Consider the following 21305-nt stretch of genomic DNA (forward strand, 5'->3'; position numbering starts at 1 on the left):
CTGTGTCTTCAGTGGCCACCTAATCATGCAGTTCCTAAAAATCTGTTGCGCTGTAATTTAAGTGCTGAGCCATTCTTGACTTCTCTAGGTTCTTGATGAAAGTGCTTTCTCACCATGCACGATCTTCTTTAGTACTGCATAAATACTTCAGGGGGGGAAAAATCCCTAAGATTAGGAGTGTTAAAACAGCCTGTAACATCAGGCTTCTTGCAACATCAAAGGAGATGGTATTATAAGCAGAAAAATGTTTGGTGTGCTATTTTTCCTGGTGCTGTCTACCAAGCTTCAAGTGTGTCCCTACTTTGGAAATATTTTGGGGCTATTCCTGAGTATCTGGAAGTGATAAGTATTTGAGGTGATTAGGAGAAGCCTGTCATAAGAACTCAGGCAGCATTAGCAGAAAAAAGAGAAACCTTTTGACTACCAGACTCAGCTGGAGAATTCAGGTCTTCATGCATCCTTTTAATGCATGTCTTAGGATCTAATAATACATACCTTTTTCCTTTCTGTCTCATTAATGTCGTCAGCAAGCAAAATAAATAGCAAAGTGGGACAGGACCTCCCAGCAGGCAAAGATAACACTCTTCCTTCTCTAGGACAGGTTTGGGTTTCTTTCTTTAAACTCTCTGCGTGCTTTAGATGTGTGTACGCTCAGATACGGATTTAGGAACAAAGCCTTTATGATTGACCCACAATTTTTGGAAGCCCTAAAGAAACTCAGGATAGGCATTCAGGAGCTTGCTATCACATATTCATTTTTGAGGTTATCTGCTTTTTATTATACCCCAACCTATTCAAGACCAGTAAACCACAATGATTTCCAGGGGTGTCAAATCAATACTGGTAACTCAAACTATGTAGTGGGGTGGGAAGATCTTTTCAACTTCTTTCCCAAGTGGTGGAAGATTTCTTTGCTCTCTTTGGCTTTTTTTTTCTTCATTTCAGAAGAGTTTATTTTGTCCAGGAGAAATATTTTGGTCATAGTGCTGAGTCATTATCTACCTCCCACCTCCCTTTGGAAAGCTCAAGGAAAATCTGTGTTGCTTCCTATCCCATCTCCCCACCTCTTCCTCCTTAACAGATACCTGAATCTGGCTCCTCCTACATTTGAAGTAGAATTACTCTGGATTGCTATGTGCATATCCTAGTCTACAGTTACTCTTGTCTTTTCCCCTAAAGATTAGATCAGTGATTAAATTGTTTGTTTTTCTTGTAGGAAAGTTAAACAAATGCATAGAAAGCACCTCTTTTTGAAGGACCCCCATGGCTAACACAGGTGTCTACTCACTTTTTGGTTTTCACCATCATGTGCTTGTTTCTTGACTGTGGCTGATACGTAGCTTAGATGGCAAGAGACACATAACCACTGCTGTAGTAATTAGCTGGGTCAGGTCTGTTAGATGTTGTTCAATGTAACATGCAGTACTTTGGTCCCTAGGTCTCAGGATAACTTAGCATAAGTCCACTACTTAAATCTCTACCTGAAAAATCTCCTGGTACTATCCCAAATTCTGCCTAGGCTGAGGCAGTTGTTCAAGAAGAGGTTTGGGGATGCCTGAGAGAAGCAATCCTGAGAGAGAGAGAGAGAGGATTCTCCTAGATCGTTAGTCCCAGGTACAATATCCTTGGAGCATATGGCTTCTTCTGCATACCTGACACTGTAGTTCATCTGGATCAAAGCACTTGCAGCACTAGCTGTAAAGTTAACTCAGGATGTTAAACAACCTTGGAGTCAGGCTGTTAGTGGAATTTCTCAGGGAGCGTGGCCAGTTTTAATTTTTTGCCTTTCTTTGTGATGAGCAGATGTGCTAGTTAGTCTGCTTTTGAGAGCTGAGAGTCTTAGTTTGTAGGAGGTACAAGAGAGGCTCTGCATCATTTTCTTAAAGGATATGTATTTCTAGAGTAGCTGTCAGAGTCCCTTGCAGTGATGGGACAGAGTTAAAGAGAGGTTGTACAGCAAGACAGTGAGATAAACTACATTGATTTTGTAGCGGAACTGTATGGGTTAGCTGGCAATTATAAACACCATAGAGCACTTCCAGTTGAACTGCCTCAGATTAATGCAATACAGTTGTCCTGACTCTGCCAAATGTCCCAAAAGTAGAGTCATTCTGTTGTGTTCTTACTTGTAACAAAATCAAGTAGTCTTAGTTTTTTGCCTCAGTTTTGGACTGGCCTCAGTCATATCATATGCATATTCCAGTTGAACTGGTTGTTCCAGGTTGAGGCAAGTGCTGCTGGTACACTGGTTTCTAATGGGAAAATTTCTTTTTGTTGACATCTTTAAAGTGGTTCTCTTGAAAATTATTTTTCCCTGTTTTGTTTCTCTTTACAGCTTGGGCGAGGGATATCTAATAACCACTGATCCCTTTTGCATAAATGCAAGATGTATAGTTGCAGTTCATAGAACCAGCTATCTGCAGTAAAATTCATCAAAGCTGGAAGATCTTTTTCAAGGCTAAAGGGATAATAATGATAAGATTTAGAAATGTAGTTTTAGCAGCTGTTGTAATAGTCTTTAATAAGTAGCACCTGCTTTTCCAACAGGATCTGGTAATTATTTGCTCTGTTTTGGTATCTCATGTCATAGCCACTATGAAAGGCCCGGTTAACATTCACATCATGTGACTAACTGGGAGCTTGATGTGGCACTGACGAAGTTGAATTTGCTATCGAGCCCTTGCCAAATTATGAGCAACCACTAGTGTATTTTTAAGTGTGTTTTATATTTGTAGCAAATATAAATCACAAGCCATACCTCTCTACTGTAAGAAAGAAGCAAAATGTTTCATTTTCCTATAATGTTATCTTTTCTTAAAGTACATTTTAACATAAGTGCTAGGCTTCCAGTCTTCCTAGCAGATTGATTTCGTTTGAGTGATAGTTGCAACTGCATTCTAGTTCCACCTCTAGTTCCAGTCTGTATTCTAGATGTTAAGCAGAACCAAAATCCTTAAGTAGGACAGCGATGTCTAGCAAACAAAACCTTTGTAACCTTTAGAGATTGGCTTTTAAAAGTCACTTAGAAGCAGTGAATTAGGATATTTATTAGTTTTTGTTACTTGCTAAGGTGTGAAAGTTTTCTGTGATCAAAGCACTCACCACAGGAGAATTTATGAAGGTGCTGATGAGAGTTGTAAACTTTCATAGACTATAGGTGGACTTAGGTTTTTAAAGTTTTCATATTTTCTTCAGGGAGACAGTTGTGAATAGACATAGTTAATGTCTATTAATAACCTTTAACTCAGAAAGCTCACAGGGGTTTTATTCACTGGTACATTTCTACTTTTAGGAATATGCAAAGGATGCTTCTGGAATGCAGAGTATGAGAGTCCTGCGTAGATGTTTCATTTACTGTTGTTTAATAGTAAATGTGTAAATGTGTTCACCTATGTCCTAGCTTCCTTTCTGTTTTTCCAAACTTTTACCAGGCTTTTCCTCTGTCCTTAGAGGTCTTCCGATAGCTTTAGATTTGTACATCCAGTGCTGTGAGAATTCTGTGTGATATCTGTGAGATGGTTTCCTGAGGTGGGGAGGAGGAAGGAGGGAAACAGTTGATGAATACACAAAGGTGCATTTCTTAGATACGCAACAGTTATCGCAACTGTTTACTGCAAAGGATAGATCTGAAATGCTCAGTTGGAAGTATGAAGATCTTCAAGTTAAAAGCATAACTGTTGGCCTGTTTGTGTGATGACTGATGTTTGAATGTCTTATGACAGCCTAACAGTACTTAAGTAGGAGCATAACAAATGCTAAATGAAGACTGCCCACGTATAGCATCTTGATGTAATCTGTCTGTAACTTGGCTGTTCAGTAATTTTATCCGAGACCTGAGTAGAGGGTAGTATATATATCTCTGTACTCTTTTCTCCTTCCAACTCCCTTAGTCCAGTTTTTGTCTTTTTCTAGAGCCAGTATTTTTAATTCTGGTGGGATTCTTTCCTAGAGTAAAATTATGATAACTACAGTAACTGGGTTTATTTTGTGAAGTTAAAAGGTTTGGAGCACTGGGCAGGGAAATACAGTGAAGTGAAGTAATTATGAAGTTCAGTAGCTGTTTTGAAAAATCTGGGCTCTGCAGTCATTGGTTTGTTGATCCATGTATTTCAAAATTTCATGTATCTCGTATGCAATGCCTGTGGAGACCCACTTTTACCTTTGGACAACTGTAGAAGAAAAGGCAATACTTTGGAAGAGGTACTAGGAGGAGTCTAGAAGATAGAAACAAATGGAATTGCTCCTTTTCAGGATGAAATTCTGAGGATAATGTAATTTATTTTCCTTTTTCTTCTTTTTTTTAATTTGGATAGAATTGGTTGTTCAGAGTACCTCATACATTATTCCTGGATGATGTTTCATTTTTAGTTTCTTCTGCTCTTGCCAAAGTTCAGGTTTGGGTTAAAGCTTTTCATCCCCAGCTGATTTCCGTTCCCCCCCCCCCTTTGCATTTCAACAAAAAATGTCCAGTTGGTATCAAAATACTTTGGGGGGTGGGGCAGAAACACAAAAACTAAAATACCAAATTGTTTGTCCAGTCCTCGTTTGATAAGGAGCCTGCAAGTAGGACCCTGTGTTAAGTCAGTGCAAATGAAGAGCAGATAGCAAAACTCTGAAGTTTGGTAGGTTATAAGTTTATCCTGTGTTTGCTTCTCCTACTCTGGTGCTAGAAACCTAAGCTGCTTATTGCTTGTATCTTGTTTGCAGCTTATTTCTGTTGTGAGGTGTCCTTAGTATGTTAAACCAGCTTATGTGTCTGAGGGACACTTAAGGCTTCCCGGCTGGACTGGGCTATAACCACGCCCTTTTGAACTTGGAGTTACATGTGTGTCACACATACTCAGGTTTACTTCCAATATACATCTTTCAAATTCGGGAATTTTGTGCGGTATCTATAAACTGTTGTGTCAGTTGTCTTAGTAAAAGCCAAAGAACAGATTTTTTTTTTTTTTTTAAACTGAAAGATTCTGAACCAAGAAAAAAATCCTGTTAAATGAAAGCATCTACCGAGTAATGTAGGCATTTACACATGCACCTGTCGTAAAAATAAACAGGCAAGATCTGCTGGTAGCTGGTCTTTGGTCTTCCATTTGACACTAATGTACTCATCTGTTTACCTGTAGACTCGCAAACCAAGAACTTGGCATCTGTTGAGTTACAACTGTACCTTTTCCTTTCAGATCATACTCGCTGTAACGTTTGGATTCTGGATGGAGACTTATACCATAAAGGGCTCTTGAAGTTTGCAGTTTCTGCAGAATCCCTGCAAGACACCGTTGTAGTCTTTGTTGCAGATATGTCTAGACCATGGACTGTTATGGAGTCTTTACAGAAATGGGCCAGTGTCTTGCAAGAACATATTGATAAGATGAAAATTCCTCCAGAAGAGATGAGAGACATGGAACAGAAGTGTAAGTCTCAGTGCATCCATGCATTCTTGTCCTTTTTTTTTTTTACCCTAGCTCTTGTAACTTTTGTAATGGTTAGTGTTTTGAGAATGGGTTGGATGAGAATGACTTTGAAGTTCTGATTACAATTCTAATTCAGATAGACTCTATTAGGCTTTAAAACAACTTTTCCAGTTTTGCTGTGCAAACAAAACATCAGGTGAATTAATAGTCTAAATCCCTTGCAATAATGAGATTTTGATAATGTGATTTTTTAAAAGGCCAACTTAAACCAATTCCATACAGAATCACATTTTTTAAAATAGTGACAAAATTCAGTAACGAAGTGAGCTGTCTGCTTTTCTGTGGTATCTAAGCCAGGTCCCGTTCCTGTATACTGTGTTTGTCTTCCAGTAGATCTCTTGTTTTTCACGAGGCTCAGACTGTGATCCTGGTACATTTAATTGTCTCTCACTACAGCCATTCCTACCCTGTGACTTCAGGAACATTGTATAAATTAACTTTCTTTCCCAGCATATCTGTGGCAGGAAAGAATCTGGCACTGGCAGGCAGTCACCGCTGCAGTCTGGTTTCCTGCAGCTTCTTTTCTTTCCTAAAATAGTTTTAAATGTTTCTTGAGAGTGTTTTCTGTTTTCATAAATAAAATAAAGAAATTCTTTCAGTGGAAAAGACCTTAGCAACATGCATTCCTTTTCAGCTGAAGTATAGATTCAGACTGATCTGTGCTGCTGGTGTTTGTGTTCAAGGCTGGTGGCTAGCTGTACTGGAGTGTTTAAACCTTGCATATACTGTCTAGTAGCTTCCTTAGATTCACTTTAGGGAGCAGTGTAATCTGTTTGGCCTGTGAGCTTTCAGGTGTATTTGTATAGCTGATACCCTTTCTGAATGTTAAATATTACTTTCCAAAAGGTTTGTGCCTCCAGCATACTAGCTAGAGTTTAAACTTAATGATTGAAACCAACTGGGTTTGATCACCAGGTTATATTAAAAAAAAGGTAAAATTTCACAATTTTTAAGGGAAAAAGTTGGGGGGTTTTTTTGATGTGTGAGAGATTTTTTGGGAATGGGAGATGGAAAGGCAGTTCTAGTGTCAAAATACAGGAGCTAACCCAATTCGCGCTTTTCTGAGACACAAATTTTATTGCAGTCCAAATAAATGTGAAGTTTGTGCACGGCAGTTTTACTTTGAGAACTGTTTCAGCCTTGAATAAGAGCGTACTGTGTGGAGGAGCCATTAACAGCTATGGCGAAGCTTTAACACCGTGTCTGGGGAACTTAGAAGACATTGCAGTAGTATTGTCTTGGAGATTTCTAAGTCAAAGTATTGTAGAAATTCCTACTTTCTCTTGCGCTTTAGAATAGAGTCGAGGGAAAAGGAAAATTTGAGAGCTGCCTAATGCACACGCTTGCAGGACTCTGCTGCCATCCTGTGGCTGAGGGGTGAACTTGGGTCCAGTGTCAGCATGCAGGTAAAACAGGGCCTTAGCGTCCCCACTCTCAAACTTCCATCTGGCTGCTTTTCTCAGACACTCTGTAGGACTCTTGTGTCATCTCAGATACTTGTCTTCTGAGTTCTTTGAGACTGGCCAGGTCTGTGCTCAAAACTTTGGCCACCATAACTTGTAATTCTCTTAACAGCAAATCATGATAAGAGAAATTCTTACTATAACCGTGGCTGTGTAACTGCTTAGATAATATAGAGCCCACATGTCTGAAGAATGCCTTGTGAGTGGAATTCATCAATAAAGCTACAGTAGCAAAGTTTTTCTTACTAAAATCCTGCTGCATATGCTTCCTGAGATAAGCTGCCATTTAGAAAATAAGAATCATTGTGTTGCCATAGCCTGGATATGAAAAAACTGGGTTTATAAAGTGCATATGCAAAGGAGGCAGTTAAAACATAGAGTGCAGAGTGAAGGGATGTGCTAAATTCATCCTAGTAAAGCCCCACTGCAGCATAACACCACATGGATGTATGTGTTCCTTGACTTCAGCTTGCAGAACCATATTCCCTTACACTTGCTTCTAGTTAGAAGCTGGGGCATGTGGACCAAGCTGAGTGTCCACAGTGCTTTCCCTAGCTATTACACTCAGTACCAGTCACCAGCAGTTCTTGTTGACCCTGGGGAAACATTTTCTAGTATTATCCCATTAGCATCCATTTAAAGTGCTGCTAGGTTGTTCTTTCTCCATTACTAAGATCTTATTACCAGTTCCCAGAAATCCTTTTGTCAGCTCACCATTCTCAGTGGAATTGAACTTTGCACTGCTTGTCTTTGCTTTCAAGGTTTTCATGGCCTTTCTCCACCCAGCCTTTTGTCTTGTGTTTGCTATTTGAGATACCAACTCTTGGCTTTACTGGGTGGATGACACTAGGCTCCATCTGGTATATGAGAAGATTTCCTTTTGTGTTCAATAGCTTCCAGAATGGAAGGCAGGACACACATACGGAAGCAACAGGCTGCCATGAAAGAAGTTTAATTATTCAGAGTATACCAAGAGCATTGTTTGTCTGCACTCAGTCCTGTCACTGAGCTGATCTGGAAATTCCCTGCTAAAAGCTTGGCTAGGATTCTGATAAATAATGTCAGTTCAAATGTTCTAATTTAATTCAGGCTCAGTTATGATAAATCACTGTTTAAATAACACACATTTGAATAATTATTTCAGGGAAGATCTAAATTTTGCCTCCCTGTTCATGACAGCAAAGCAGAAAAGACAACTGTCCTAAAAAGACTGGAAACACACTAAGATTTTTCTGAAAATTAAATAGTGTCGCATTCAAGCTGAATTAGTTTCAGGTTCTCTGCTTTTTTTGTTGTTGTTGTTGTGTGACATACAGCTGAAAGAATTCTTAAGCTAAAAGAAACTTACTTTGCCCAGACATTTTTTTGTCTAGGAATTCTTTTCCCAAGACTAAAACTTATGATTGGTAAAGATAGTACACAAAAAACTGGAAGCTGCATGAATTGATTGTGAAACTTAATGGAGTGTAAATATGAAATGATTGTCTCAGAAAAATTTTCCTGCATTTTTCTTGTTCTGCTGTTCAGTGCTTTTGTGATCTATCTAGTTAAATAAGTTGTAGTGTTTGCCATTTCCATATTGCAGTTAAGCAGTACTCCAAGACTGAGGATTTTGTTACTAGAACAATCAAACCTAAGAACAATTGTGGATTGCTTTCTTGGTGGTGCTTCAAGTCAGTTGCTCGTGTGACAGGAATGATACGTCTGTTCCTGTTATAGTTCAATTTCAGTAGCTTGTGCAAATAAGCAGTAACATGAGAACAAAACAGTTAACTGGAAACTTGAGTTCATTTGCTGTGTTAAATGCAAACGTCTAAATAAGAGGCTTTTTACCTAGATAAGCCACAAGCTTGGTAGATAAATCAGCACACTGTAGCAGAGGTGTGATATTGTTATGGCATATCATCTACCTGGTGATAATTTTTCCAAATGTCATAGGCCATTTGACCTTACTAATAGATAGCAGAATATTACTGATTCGTCAGATGAATGGTTGTTTTTCTGGCTTCCTGTTTAATGTGCATCATCTTACCTGTGTTGCCTGTTTAAAAAAATTTAAACCAAAGAAATTTTCCCCTACTTCTTAATAAAGAGTTATTTCCTATACCATATAGAATGTGATTCCTTAATATAAATTATGTGGAGGAGAAAATATTCATAGCTCACTAGAAAAAAGGGAAAAGAAAGATTTCTACAAGCGATTTGGATGCATGATGAACTTTATGTTCATTGAAAGTTTGAGAGTAGAGATCAAGCGAGAAATAGATATGGGAGGTAAGGAGAAAGTATTAAATTGCTGTGTGACAAAGAAACACTTTAACTGAAGTGAACTTCTTTGTTAACTGCTTAGAATGCAGTTTGTTCCTAAGAGGTAGTCTGGCAGCACTTGTGATACAGGTTTACTTGGATTTAACCAGACTAAATTTTGAATGGGAATGAGGGTTGAATGAGAGTCTTTAAAAAGTGTTTAAGAGCCTATGGCTAGCAGGCACTTAAACCACTTGAATTCAGAAACAAGTGTATCTGCATTCATATGATACTTAGAGGTTCTTAGTATAGCTTTTACCTTCTTTAACTCCAGTAGTTACTTGTTCAGCAGACACCCTTGTTAACTAAAGCTGAGTGTTTTCTGTAGCATTTGTCTGTCTCTAGTCAGGGATCATTGCCAGACCATGTGCATTATTACCAATCCACAACAACAGTTCATCTCCACAGTGAAGTTTTTTCTCCTGCCATGCATGGATCAGCCAGAGTGAGATACGACCTTGTTGGTCACGGGTCTGTGATGCATGGTGTTCAGTACTGCTTAGTCTTGGGAGGGAAGAGTTGGGAATCTCATCTCCCTAGGGTTATGGTCGTCATTCCCATTCAGCAGATATTCATGAGGATGTGCCATCAGATTTATGAAGTTTCTATGTTGCATTTGCTATTATTTATATTAGTAAAATTCTCAGGGTATCATGATTTGTATCATGTTGTCACAGTCTTAAGGCTTTTCTTTCCCGAATTTGAGGGGGTTTATACTAATAGATATCTCAGTAAAGAAAGTATTTTTGGCTTTGATATGAACAGAACCTAGGAAACTAGTATTAGTCTGATTATAATGCTGTAGTAAATTGAGAGAAAATTGTCAGTTACATCTGATTAGGTCAGAGGGGCTTATCTGAATGATTGTAGTGGATGTAAATGATACTCGTTTAACTTCTGTAATACACTTGTCTTCAACAGGTTTTTTTCCTATCCTGAGCTAGGAATAGTTTGAGTAATGAAATAAGTACTTTTTTTAAACCCTTTTCTAGTTAAATGCTCTGGAATCAGTTTGCTTTCTGTGAGATAGTCAGTAAAAATATTTAATGTGCAAAATGTATAACAGAAGTTTGATTTCCAGTTGTTGAATATGAAACAGTACTAGAGGAAAGAATCTCTTTGAAAGCATTTTTGTTTCCTCTCCACCAGAAGGCACTGCTTCCCCAAGTTTAAAAGCAACTGCATTCAAATTTTTTTTAAATTTCCTTGGACCTTGGGATATATTGAATTGGTCATTGGAATTCTTATGGTCTATATTTAATGTGTTTTTTTAAGCTTTTGTCTGGACCAGAGCTCTCTTGCTTTCCACAAGAATCACACAATTTTATATTTCAAATAAAAATTGTAGGTTGTGTGGCTTTGAACAGAAGTGTTTTTTGTGATTTGTTCTTCCTTCCACGTGCCCATTCCATTGCAGGAATGGTTCCTATTTTGAAAAGGTACAGTGACTTTATTTTGCAAGATTTGTATTATAAACTTTTCTGAGGTTTTCCCACTTCCTAAATCTCAGAAGTATCACATGGCCTGCAGTACAGTGGCAGTTCCTTCCCTGTCACATGGATGGTTGTACTGAGCAGCACTCTCTTTGTGACTGTGCTGGAGATTGGGGGCTTTTTTGAAGAGTTCCTTACTGTATGTACAGTCAGCCTGCTCCCACGTTTCTAAAATAAAGAGGCCTTCATGGGAGCAAATGATGGAGCTTTGCCTCTTTCCTGAGGGCTCATGGCTGAGCAAGGAGGAGGCTTCAGGTGGGATTGCCACTTGAGGGAGAGCCCTGGGCCTTCAGGAAGTGCTGTGCCTGGGAGCAGGTGCAGCCAGTAGGCAGATTTATCTGGTCTGTGGCTTTCATCCTGAAAAAAGACATAAAAGCTGTAAGTTGTAGCCCAGTTTTGATAAAGCATGCGTGGTGTCAAAGTGTGCTTCCAAAATGGTGTTAATACTGTTTCTTGGGCACTTCAGTATTTGATAGTATTTAATATTACTGGAATGCTCATTGTTGCTATAAAATTAAAGCATTGAAAACTTAGAAAACGTCTAGTTTCCTCTGGACTCAGTTGTAGGTTTCCAGAGTATAACCGAGTCTCTTCAGATAACATTTAGAAGTCCTCGAGTCTGTATTTACATGGTGTATTTTTTTATTTTTCTAGCATTGGACTTATGCAACAGATATGCAGAGTAATAGAAAATGAAATTGAGTAATAATTTATAAGAAAGAGTGGTTATTTCAGCTTGGTGTTTTCTGTGTCCATTTACATTTTCACCATGCTTTCTTCCAAAACTACATACAGATTTTACTGACTATAGGTTATGTTGCTAAACTACATTTATGTTTTCTGTTGTCAACTCCCCTATAATGAAATGCATCGAGTTGAGAAATGTGCTTTTGTGCATACTATAGCTCTTAAGGTAGTTTTGGTTATTTGTAATGGCTCCAAATTGAACTTGATTTAGCTTGCTGTAAATTTTGGTGAAGAACTGTTGTGTTTGAAGGGGCAACAAGGCTTAAGCTTGCATTCTGTTCTTGTGTGGTGCCTCATTATAAAAGGAAAACAAAAAGTTGAGATTTCTAGTTAGTCCTAGATTAATTATGGTTTAAAAAGAACTAGTTCCTTTGTTGTACCTTAAGAAGATCTTTCTCTTAATAGTTATAAAGGAGTTTCAAGAGTATGTAGAACCTGAAGAAGGCTACCAAGGATCACCGCAGAGAAGAGGCCCTTCTTCTGGCCAAGAGGATGAACATGTTTCTTTGCCACTAGGGGAAAATGTGCTGACTCACAACCTTGGTATTCCTGTGCTGGTAGTTTGTACAAAAGTGAGTTTCCAGTTCTGTGCTCCTTTGGAAAAGTTTAATTACTTTTCTTTTAGAAGGCATGCTTTATACAGACATGAAAAATGAATTCTGGATTAATAGCAAAGCAATTTATTTTATAAGTAAGCTTCTACCATCAGTGTCAATTTTTAATTTTGCAGAAGAGCAATAACCTTATCAATTATGTGTTAATTACCTTATCTTTTGACTTACTGGTGGCATTTTAAAACCAAAAGTTCAAAGTAAATATCATGTGTGTAATATTAAGGAAAATATTTTCAGATGTGCTAGAATTAAATCACTGGGTTTTTCTGGTTTTGGTTTTTTCCCTTCCTTCCAGTGCGATGCAGTGAGTGTACTAGAGAAGGAGCATGATTACAGAGAAGAACATTTTGACTTCATTCAGTCACACATTCGTAGATTCTGCTTACAGTGTATCCTTTCCTATGCTGAAGAGATTTGCTGTAATCTGGAAGCAAGAAAATACATTTTAGTGTTGAATTGCACATAAAGTTAATCTGAGAAATTGCACTTCAAGAATATTTGGTATTTAGTTACTTATTATGTAGCATTTGTTGTTTTGAAAATGTTGAGAGATGTATAAAACTTTCTGTATTTTTTTTTTTTTTAAATTGTACATGGGATTTTGAGCTTTTGTTCCTTTACAAAGGATTTGTCTTGCATTTTGTGAGGTGGTTTTTCTTGGCTTTCCCCTCAGAACTTGCAATTTCCATGTAAAACTGAGATGTCAGCTGTCTCTTAAGCTTTTGACTTTTCAAAGTTAAGTGCCTGGAAGGGTAGGTAACTTCTGTGCATGTCAAAGAAAAGTATCATGAGTCTTCTCCTGTTATACCCCCTTCCTGAATACTAAATGGCTATAGCTTTTGCGTTTAACTACTTCTCAAAATCAGGTCTGGTAGATACATGTCCAGTAGCTCTTGTTTTGAAATTCTTACTACAACTTAAAAACTGTATCTTACATAATTTTCCTTAAATAAACAATCAGATGGGGCTGCCTTGATTTATACATCAGTTAAGGAGGAAAAGAACCTTGATCTGTTGTATAAGTACATTGTACATAAAACATACGGTTTTCAGTTTACCACACCTGCCTTAGTGGTAGAAAAGGATGCAGTTTTTATGTAAGTCAGTTGTATAAGCAGCATGGTTTCAGGTTGTTTTCCATTAAGCAGTACACTTCACATATATATGAAAATAACTTGACTGGTTTGTGTTGTTCAAAAGCTTACTCAGTATGTGAGTCTTCTGAAATCCTGAATTAAAAAAAAAACATAGTGCATATTACTTGGGGTACTTGACTCAGAGTATACCATTCCAGCTTTTTAGTATCTTTGGAATTTAGCTGAGAATTAAGACTGATCTGTAATAAAATTGCCTTATTCAGGTAGAGTAAATAAGGTGTCTCTGTGGAAGTGCTTTTTGTGACTGAAAAGGCAAAGCTTTCCTTCTTTCTATAGACCTGCCGGTTGGGACAATGAAAAGAAAATTGCCATTTTACATGAAAACTTCACAACAGTGAAACCAGAAGATGCATATGAGGATTTCATTGTAAAACCTCCTGTAAGAAAGGTAAAAAGGGGTAAACTCTTCCCTGTCTCCCAACAAATAAGTGCAGTTTGCTTGCGTGGCTGCTAATAACTACTAATATTGAAGAACTCCAAATCTAAATTTTTTTGTATCCAAATGTGTGAAACATCAGGCTTTCATTTTCCAGTCACATCAACCTTTTTGCATGCATGGGGCATAAATGCTGATTGAAAGTGGAAAATACTGTTGTAGGACTTGAACAATTTGCATATATACACACATGGCATTGAGGTTACCATGTAAAGGCAAATCTTGTAAAACAAGACAGTATGTCACTATTCCATTAACATTATTAATGACAGATTTCTTCATGTAAGGCAGGAGCTGTAAATAATCCATATAAATTCTGTATATTGCTAATTTTGTGAGTATAGGTACACAGGGATAGGATATGTGTAAAATGGATAATATGGAAAATTGTAAATGAAATGGTATTCTGGTCTGTATCGGAAAGCTTCTTTTACAACTTTCTTACATGCCTAATGTTTCTAGCTCAAGCCCCAGTATTTGGAAAAGGGAAGAGCTGTTTGAAACTTTAAGGGAAAGGTTTAATCCTGTTGTAACTCATGGCACCTATAGGAAATAATCATTGCCCAATAGCAGTGTTATGACTGAAAAGAGCTAGCATAATGCTTTTGGGGGCTCCGGGTTTGAGTGTGGGGTTTTATGGAGTAAAGTAATCTCGGGTCTTTTAAGAGATGAGGTTAATACCCAAACTTAAAAAGATCAATGTGACTACTTACCAGGTACTTAACCTTTCTAGGAGAATGTTCACAGGCTGGGTCAAGGCTAGTCCACTCCATTCACTTATTTTTTTTTTTTAAATGACAACTTGTTTAATGTTACTACTCTTTTAAATGTCAGGGGTTTTGGGTTTTTTTTTTTAAACCCAAGAAGTAAAGAATGGTATTAAAGATTTGCCTCTTTTTCTTCCATTTTGATCACCAAACCATAAAACCAGTTACAGCAATTTCATTTTTTACCTCTAATAACAAAATATTTTGTTCAACAGTTAGTCCATGATAAAGAGCTGGCAGCAGAAGATGAACAAGTATTTCTTATGAAGCAGCAGGTAAGAATGGAAGAATGAAAATAAGTCCTTACCAAATAAGATTTGGCTTTAAGCTCTCCATTGTTACTGCCTTCAGTTTCTCATTCCTCATTTAACTCACTAGATAGCTACTCTTCAGCTTTGTAAATTCAGATGTAATTGTGAAATAAGACTTTATTTTAACAAATATGAGTAGAAAACATGGCTGCTTATCTTGACATGTTGAAAGGAAAATATACTGAGAACAGAAATAATTTACATTTCAAAGTAGAAAAGCAAGAAGAAATTTCACAACATAAATGTATTGATCTGTAAAATATAAATACTTTTAAAACATAACGCCTTAGTGGTGCAGCTTTCTTAGAGCCAGAGGCTTGAAAGTCTTTAAGGTGTCAAATTTGGCTTTACTGTATCTTGTTATTTTCTTTATTGCTCTATTGTTTAAAAAAACCCCTGGTAATACTTTCCTGTATAGTTGATTGTAAACATCACAGAAGTTACAGACTTGGGTGTCTATGGTTCTGGGAGGGCTGTGTAAGACAAAGGACTGAAGCTTATTTATTCATTTTAACTCTGTCCTCTAGTGGTAAAGTCTGGAGTTATATAAATATCACAGAGGAAGCCTGTAAATATCAGGGGAAAAAAAAAAATCAGAGAAATTAATGGTTAGTCAGCTTCACTGTATTTTATGTCTTTATACTTTTCTGAAATATGTTTAATATTCTTAATATGTTCTTTTTGCAGTCATTCCTTGCCAAACAGCCAGCAACGCCTACAAGAGCATCAGTAAGTAGATCCAAGAGAAGAGTAGGAGGTGTTTTGTTTCCTTTTAGGGAAGAGGGAATGATTCTAATCTGTACAGTTCATTTTGTAAATGTATAATACATCATCTCCCCAAACTCCAGAAAGTAAATTTTTTTTAAAAAAAGGCAGTATTTTAAAATGTTGCTTATAAATTACTTCATTCTAATTCACCGTGGAAACATAGAAATATCTGAGGATTATTGAACTGAAAATTTCGTACAGTGAGTCATCTTTCTTTTAGTTGAGGCACATGCCCAAAATAATTGGTGTTGTTTTGTTTGGGTTTTTTTCCCTCAGCGTGCATATACTACAGTGCTAACATAAAAGTTTAAAAAGTAATTTGTATGTAATGTTACATTTGCTTTATATTACTAAGCCATTTAAGTTCTTCTCTGACATGTGTGATTTGGACTTTTTTTTTAAGGAATCTCCTGCAAGAGGCCCTGCAGGATCCCCGAGAACTCAAGGCAGAGCTGGTCCCGCCAATGTACCCAGTGCCTCACCAATAACATCAGTTAAGAAACCAGATCCAAATATTAAAAGTATGAATACGCATTTTACTGTTTTTATAATCTGTTATTTTCATTTAAAAAAAAATCCTCTTATGTAGAAAGATTTTCGAATTTATTCACTAATGGTATAGTTAGTTTAATAACACGAATGAATTTATGACACCTTCAGGTTTGATTTTTTTTTTCCTTTTTTTGTCATTCATATGGCTTGAAGTAGAGTTCTGTTACTGCCAAGCAGTCAGACGGAGTTCAAATACATTATTTCCTTAAGTTACCTAAATACGTTTATTATGCATCACTTGAATTAGTAGAGTGAGGACTGCTTTAAACTACATGCAGTTTTATACTTCCTATCACTTACTCTGGAATCCACAATGAAAGCCGTTCGTCTGCTAAGCCCTCTCTAGAATGTAATTTTCTGTTGTACATGAAGTAATTTATATAGAGTATAGAACTTATTTTTATATAGTATAGAACTTATTTTTTTAACATCATTTACCAACAATAACTATTCTGTGATATATATATATATGTATTTGGTTTTTGTTTAGATAATGCTGCAAGTGAAGGTGTCTTGGCTAGTTTCTTTAACAGTCTCTTGAGCAAAAAGACTGGCTCTCCTGGGAGTCCTGGTGCTGGAGGAGTGCAAAGTACAGCTAAGAAATCAGGTATTGGACTTGTTATTACAGGCTGTTTTGCATATTTTTAGTACTTTATTTGGCCTACATTGGTCTAACTGTGTGTATCTCTTAAACTGGTCTGTAAAGTGACAGACCTTGACAGATGACAGTGCCAAAATATGTAGTCTTTAAAAAAGAACTGGAGTACTGCAACTTCACAACTCTCTATTAAGTCTGTTATAACTTGATTGAGTTGTTAAAATAATGTAAAATTTAATGGTGATGCCAAACCCATGGTTTCTTACATTTAGAGGAGTGTAAGGCCCAGACATTCTGAACTGCAAATGAAAAATACTTGATGCCAACCACACTAATGATATTGCCAGTAAGAGAACCAGAGCAGTTGTTGGGGTGTGGGTATTTGAACTGAAACTATTCCTGAAGAGAGGAAATAGGACTTTTTTTTTTCATTTTAATTGGTAAGGGTTTTACATGCCATTCCATGCTATGAAAGCTCAAAAATTACTAGAATTTGACTTACGTCAAGTCAGTATTTGGTTTTTTAGTTGTTTTGTTTTAGCGTGATGAATTCTGTAATTGATTTTTGTTAATCAAGAACAATAAAATAATTGTTTTATATATTATTTACATAATATTATTGTATCTACATTATAAAAATATTTAATTGTTTCTTTCCTATCCAGAATGCCCTCTTTAGTTAAACACTGAAAGGTGTCCTCTGCTTCATCCAGTGCAGCCTTATGCTCTTACTGGCCACAGTGTCAAATTAACTGTTTTTATAGAAATAGGACTAGAAATAATTTTTAGGGATTGTTTCATCCATGCTCTTTGTGTAAAGTAGAATCAGTTAGGGAATTCCCAGCTAGTGATTTAAAAAGCAAACAAACTCTGAAATAAAAGATGTAATGTCATCTCTCTGGGAAGCCTACTCCAGTACTTAGTTTCTGAGTTATTTTTTCTCTTGTACAGTCAGTATTTCTTAATCCAGTACTATTTGTCTTGTTCAAGTGGAGACAGAGATCAGTGTGGCCCCTTTGTTTTTGCAGCAGTCTTTTGCATATTTGAAAGCTATTACTCTTTTGCCTGTGACTTTTGTCTGGACTACAGAAATACACTTCTGTCGGCCTAAACCAGGACTTTTTATGCTTTTTTTTATGCTTATTATGACTCTGATAATTCTTACTGTTCTCCTTTAGACTGTCTGCTCAGAAGACTTGTTTCTTTTGGTGTTCAGAAATAAATGCAGTATGTCAGACAAAGCTTTGTCTGCCCTAAGTAGGGGTTACTTAATCTGTGTTATGTATTATGCTTCTGTTTACACATCTCAGTGTGATGCTAGGTTTTTTTCTTCTGTATGATATTGATCAGGATTTGTTATAACAATACAGCCAGTTTAATACAATTACTGCCTCCTAGTAGGAGGTTTTCTAGTCTGTATCAAATTACCTTAGTATTTCAAAAGGTCATACGATTGCTTAATCATTTTTTCCATTCCATTATTATGCACTACTTTGATAATTTATATAAATAACTTTTTACCTCCAATCCTGTATTTCAAAATCCTTTGTAGTTCCTTCAAGCATGCTTGCCTGCATATCCGATATCTTCCAACAGTTGGACAGGGTAGATTGCTGAATAAAAATATTGACTAGTACTATGGATAACTAATGGGTAATTTTATGTATTACAGTATGTTCATTTTTCTGAAATACCAAGACTGGTTTTTTTTCTAGTTTATTTATATGAAGGTTACGTGAGATGTGATACCGACCACTTCTCCCTTCTCCACAGGACCTGTTTATCCTATCATAGAAAGAAATTTGGTTGACTTGACACAACTTGTTGGTAACAGATCTCTGTTGATTGTTATGCTGGTAGGCTGTTTGTAAGCACCTAAAACATAATTGCAATTTCTGGAAAAAAACCTAAAACATAATTGCAATTTCTGGAAAAAAATACTAGAGTAAAAACTAACAAGTCTATAATGGGCTTTACTCTTCCCTCTTTCAGTCTTCTAGAACATCATGTGCCTTTCAGGAGTTTTCAAAGATAACAAATGGTTGTGTGTACTTTTTTTTCCCCCTTGTGTCAGCATTAACTTCTAATTTACATAGATTATTTCTCTCCTGAAACATCTAGAGGCAGCAGTTATATATCCTTTCTTAACTTTCTTGTTTTGTTAGACTAAATTAGACAAGTTCCCTTCTAGTCTTCCATTACCCAGTAGTTTCTTTTTCATTAGTTCCCATCATTGGTTTATCTTTTCTTGAACATGAGTGATTAGAATTGTATGCAGCACTCCAGATATATCTCATTGTAGTGCCTGGTACAGCAGTTCTCTTTCTTTGGTGGAAGTACTTCTCCTGAGTGATCTCAAGATTGCAGTTGGCTTTTCTTGGCTGCATCACGTTGGCAGCTCACGCTCATTCCCTGACATTCGGAACAGAACAGTCAGCTTTCACTCACAAGAGAATATGCCTGTTCCTTGTCAGCTGATGTGCTCACATCTTATATTCAACCAATATAAGATTAAATTTTCCTGAGAAGGTAAGGGCTCCTAACATCGGTATCTGAAAAGCTCTTGTTGAGTTTATAAGGTAGCTGGTGGTGGTGGTAACAGAAAAGATTACTTGCTCTTTTGTGGAAGAGTTGAGAATATCTTGGAGAAAGTCTTATTTACAGCAGCATCCTCTGTGCAAGTACATGTGCTAAAACGATCTTTGTAGGCATTTTAGATATCTAATCTAAACTTCTCAGAAGGTTGACACTAAAAATATTTAGCTCTGAAGACACCCATCTGTTTCTCCCACAGCTATGAATATCCTGTGGTTGAAATGTTGAGATTCTGTCACAGGAGGAGGGAGACATTGTGGATCTGAACATACTGGTCAGCCTAATTGATTGATTGGTCTCTGCTATGTTAACTCTTACTTGAGAGAGCTCTCTCATCTGGGCAGATGCTGCAATGTCATGTCCGTTTTTCATGCTGTGTAATTCCTCACCCATCTTATTTGACTGTTTCTGGACTGTCTTCCACGTGTAGACCATGCTGTTTCAAAGAACTTTAATTGGTGGTTTCTGTGCTGTATCATTTTTCTTCACATGGGCTTCTAGACTTAAGTTATTTCATTTATATTCACAAGAAGGTTCTTGGAAATTCTAAGATTTGCCTTCACCCTTTTATTCCCTTGCAAAAGATAAAGACCTAGGGTTCCCTGCTCTCACTCTGATCTAGAAAGGAGAGTACATATAACTGTATAAACATTTAATTGACTAAGGCCATGACTGTGCTTGACAATATTTTTGTAGGGAAACTGAAAGCAAGTATCAATCTAATTTATAATGGAGGGGAAATTTTTATTTTCTTAAAAACAGCTCCTTGCATTTCTTCTCCTTTGAAAGGTGCTCACCTGTGATGGTGGTAAAGGGGAGTATGTAAACATACACATCACTGAACAGCTTGGCAGTGTTTTTTCTGTCCGGTATGAGGTGGTTGCAGGAGACAGCTGCTTGGTATTATTTTGGAGGCTTAAGAATCCGGTTCATGGGCATAAAAAAAACCACTACAGTTTTTGTTTAGACCTACTTTTGTTAAAGCAAGAATTTTGTGTGGTTTTTATTGGTTTAGGGTTTAGGGTTTTTTAACTCCAAGGTACCATTAGTCTACATGTAAAGTGTTTTGTATTGTACGTTGTATTACAATTAATGTACTAATTTTTAGATTTTGTTTAAATATTCATGCTTTGAATAGATGCTTTTAAGAATACTGTGGCTTATGACTAGTGCTTAAATCTAAAACCTTTATAATGATTAAAGGTAACCTTTTAACTTGGTTATGTCTTTGTACTTTGGAAAAAAACACTTAAATCTCTAACAGTCAAATCTTGCCTCCTTAATGTTTTCAGCATGTACCCTGGAAAAAATCCACCTAATATTTCACACACATTTGAGCTGGAAAACAGATGCTTGTTAAATTCTTTGGCTATGTAAGGAAGCTGTACATGGTTATATAATCTACTTTTTGTCTAAAAATACAGCTTTTTAATCTTAAATGCTTGTATGCTCTAAGCATTAGAATATGTTGTTCCAATTTTAGCAATTAATTTGTGGGTTTATAATTTTCAGAATGTGAGAATTAAACTGATGGTTCAGAGAATTGTTGAAAAGTTTTGAGTCTAATATAAAAATGTAAGATATGTGCCTTTCCATGAAATACTTCAGTGTGTCTGTTTCCAATTGAAGAAGTCCTTTGAAATGACTGCTCTGAGATATTACATGAATATGCAATTCATGTCCCCTTTTTTAAGGGAAACATTGTCTGCAGGCATAAAAGAGTTCTTAGTTGTTTAATATTAAAATACAGCAAGTTTAAGTGTGACTAAACAAATGTGGTATTTGTAGCAGGTGTCTTATGTACCTTGAAAAACTTGTGGTTAAAATCTGGGTTAAAGTCCTTGCTATCAATACTAATAATAGAATTGTGTAGAGTTGATTTTTATAGAAAAATCTGAATGTGGTTGCTTTTAAAATGTTAGTTGCTCTAAAATACATCACAGGTATTTTTGTGCTTTATGCTGCTGTATAATTCAGCATTTCATCTCTTTAAAGTGATTCAAGCCTTAGTATTTATCAGTCTTTA

The 21305-nt window shown here is 36.6% G+C and overlaps 1 protein-coding gene across 6 annotated transcripts in view; it reads left to right on the top strand.

The window, feature by feature from the left end:
* DYNC1LI2 (dynein cytoplasmic 1 light intermediate chain 2) overlaps positions 1-21305 on the top strand; it is a 37442-nt gene that overhangs the window by 2677 nt on the left and 13460 nt on the right. For 4 of the 6 annotated variants that reach the window (XM_074881877.1, XM_074881873.1, XM_074881872.1 and 1 more), the window contains exons 4-12: positions 5181-5411; positions 11887-12053; positions 12391-12484; positions 13057-13192; positions 13529-13640; positions 14671-14730; positions 15454-15495; positions 15938-16055; positions 16577-16693. In XM_074881877.1, the coding sequence (XP_074737978.1) occupies positions 5181-5411; positions 11887-12053; positions 12391-12484; positions 13057-13192; positions 13529-13640; positions 14671-14730; positions 15454-15495; positions 15938-16055; positions 16577-16693 (1077 nt within the window). Of the gene's footprint in view, positions 1-5180; positions 5412-11886; positions 12054-12390; positions 12485-13056; positions 13193-13528; positions 13641-14670; positions 14731-15453; positions 15496-15937; positions 16056-16576; positions 16694-18399; positions 19215-21305 lie in introns of those variants that run through there. The other 2 variants (XM_074881875.1, XM_074881874.1) reach the window with 2 other exon arrangements.

Source organism: Strix uralensis, chromosome 12 (genome assembly GCF_047716275.1).
Source record: "Strix uralensis isolate ZFMK-TIS-50842 chromosome 12, bStrUra1, whole genome shotgun sequence".
Lineage (NCBI taxonomy): Eukaryota > Metazoa > Chordata > Aves > Strigiformes > Strigidae > Strix > Strix uralensis.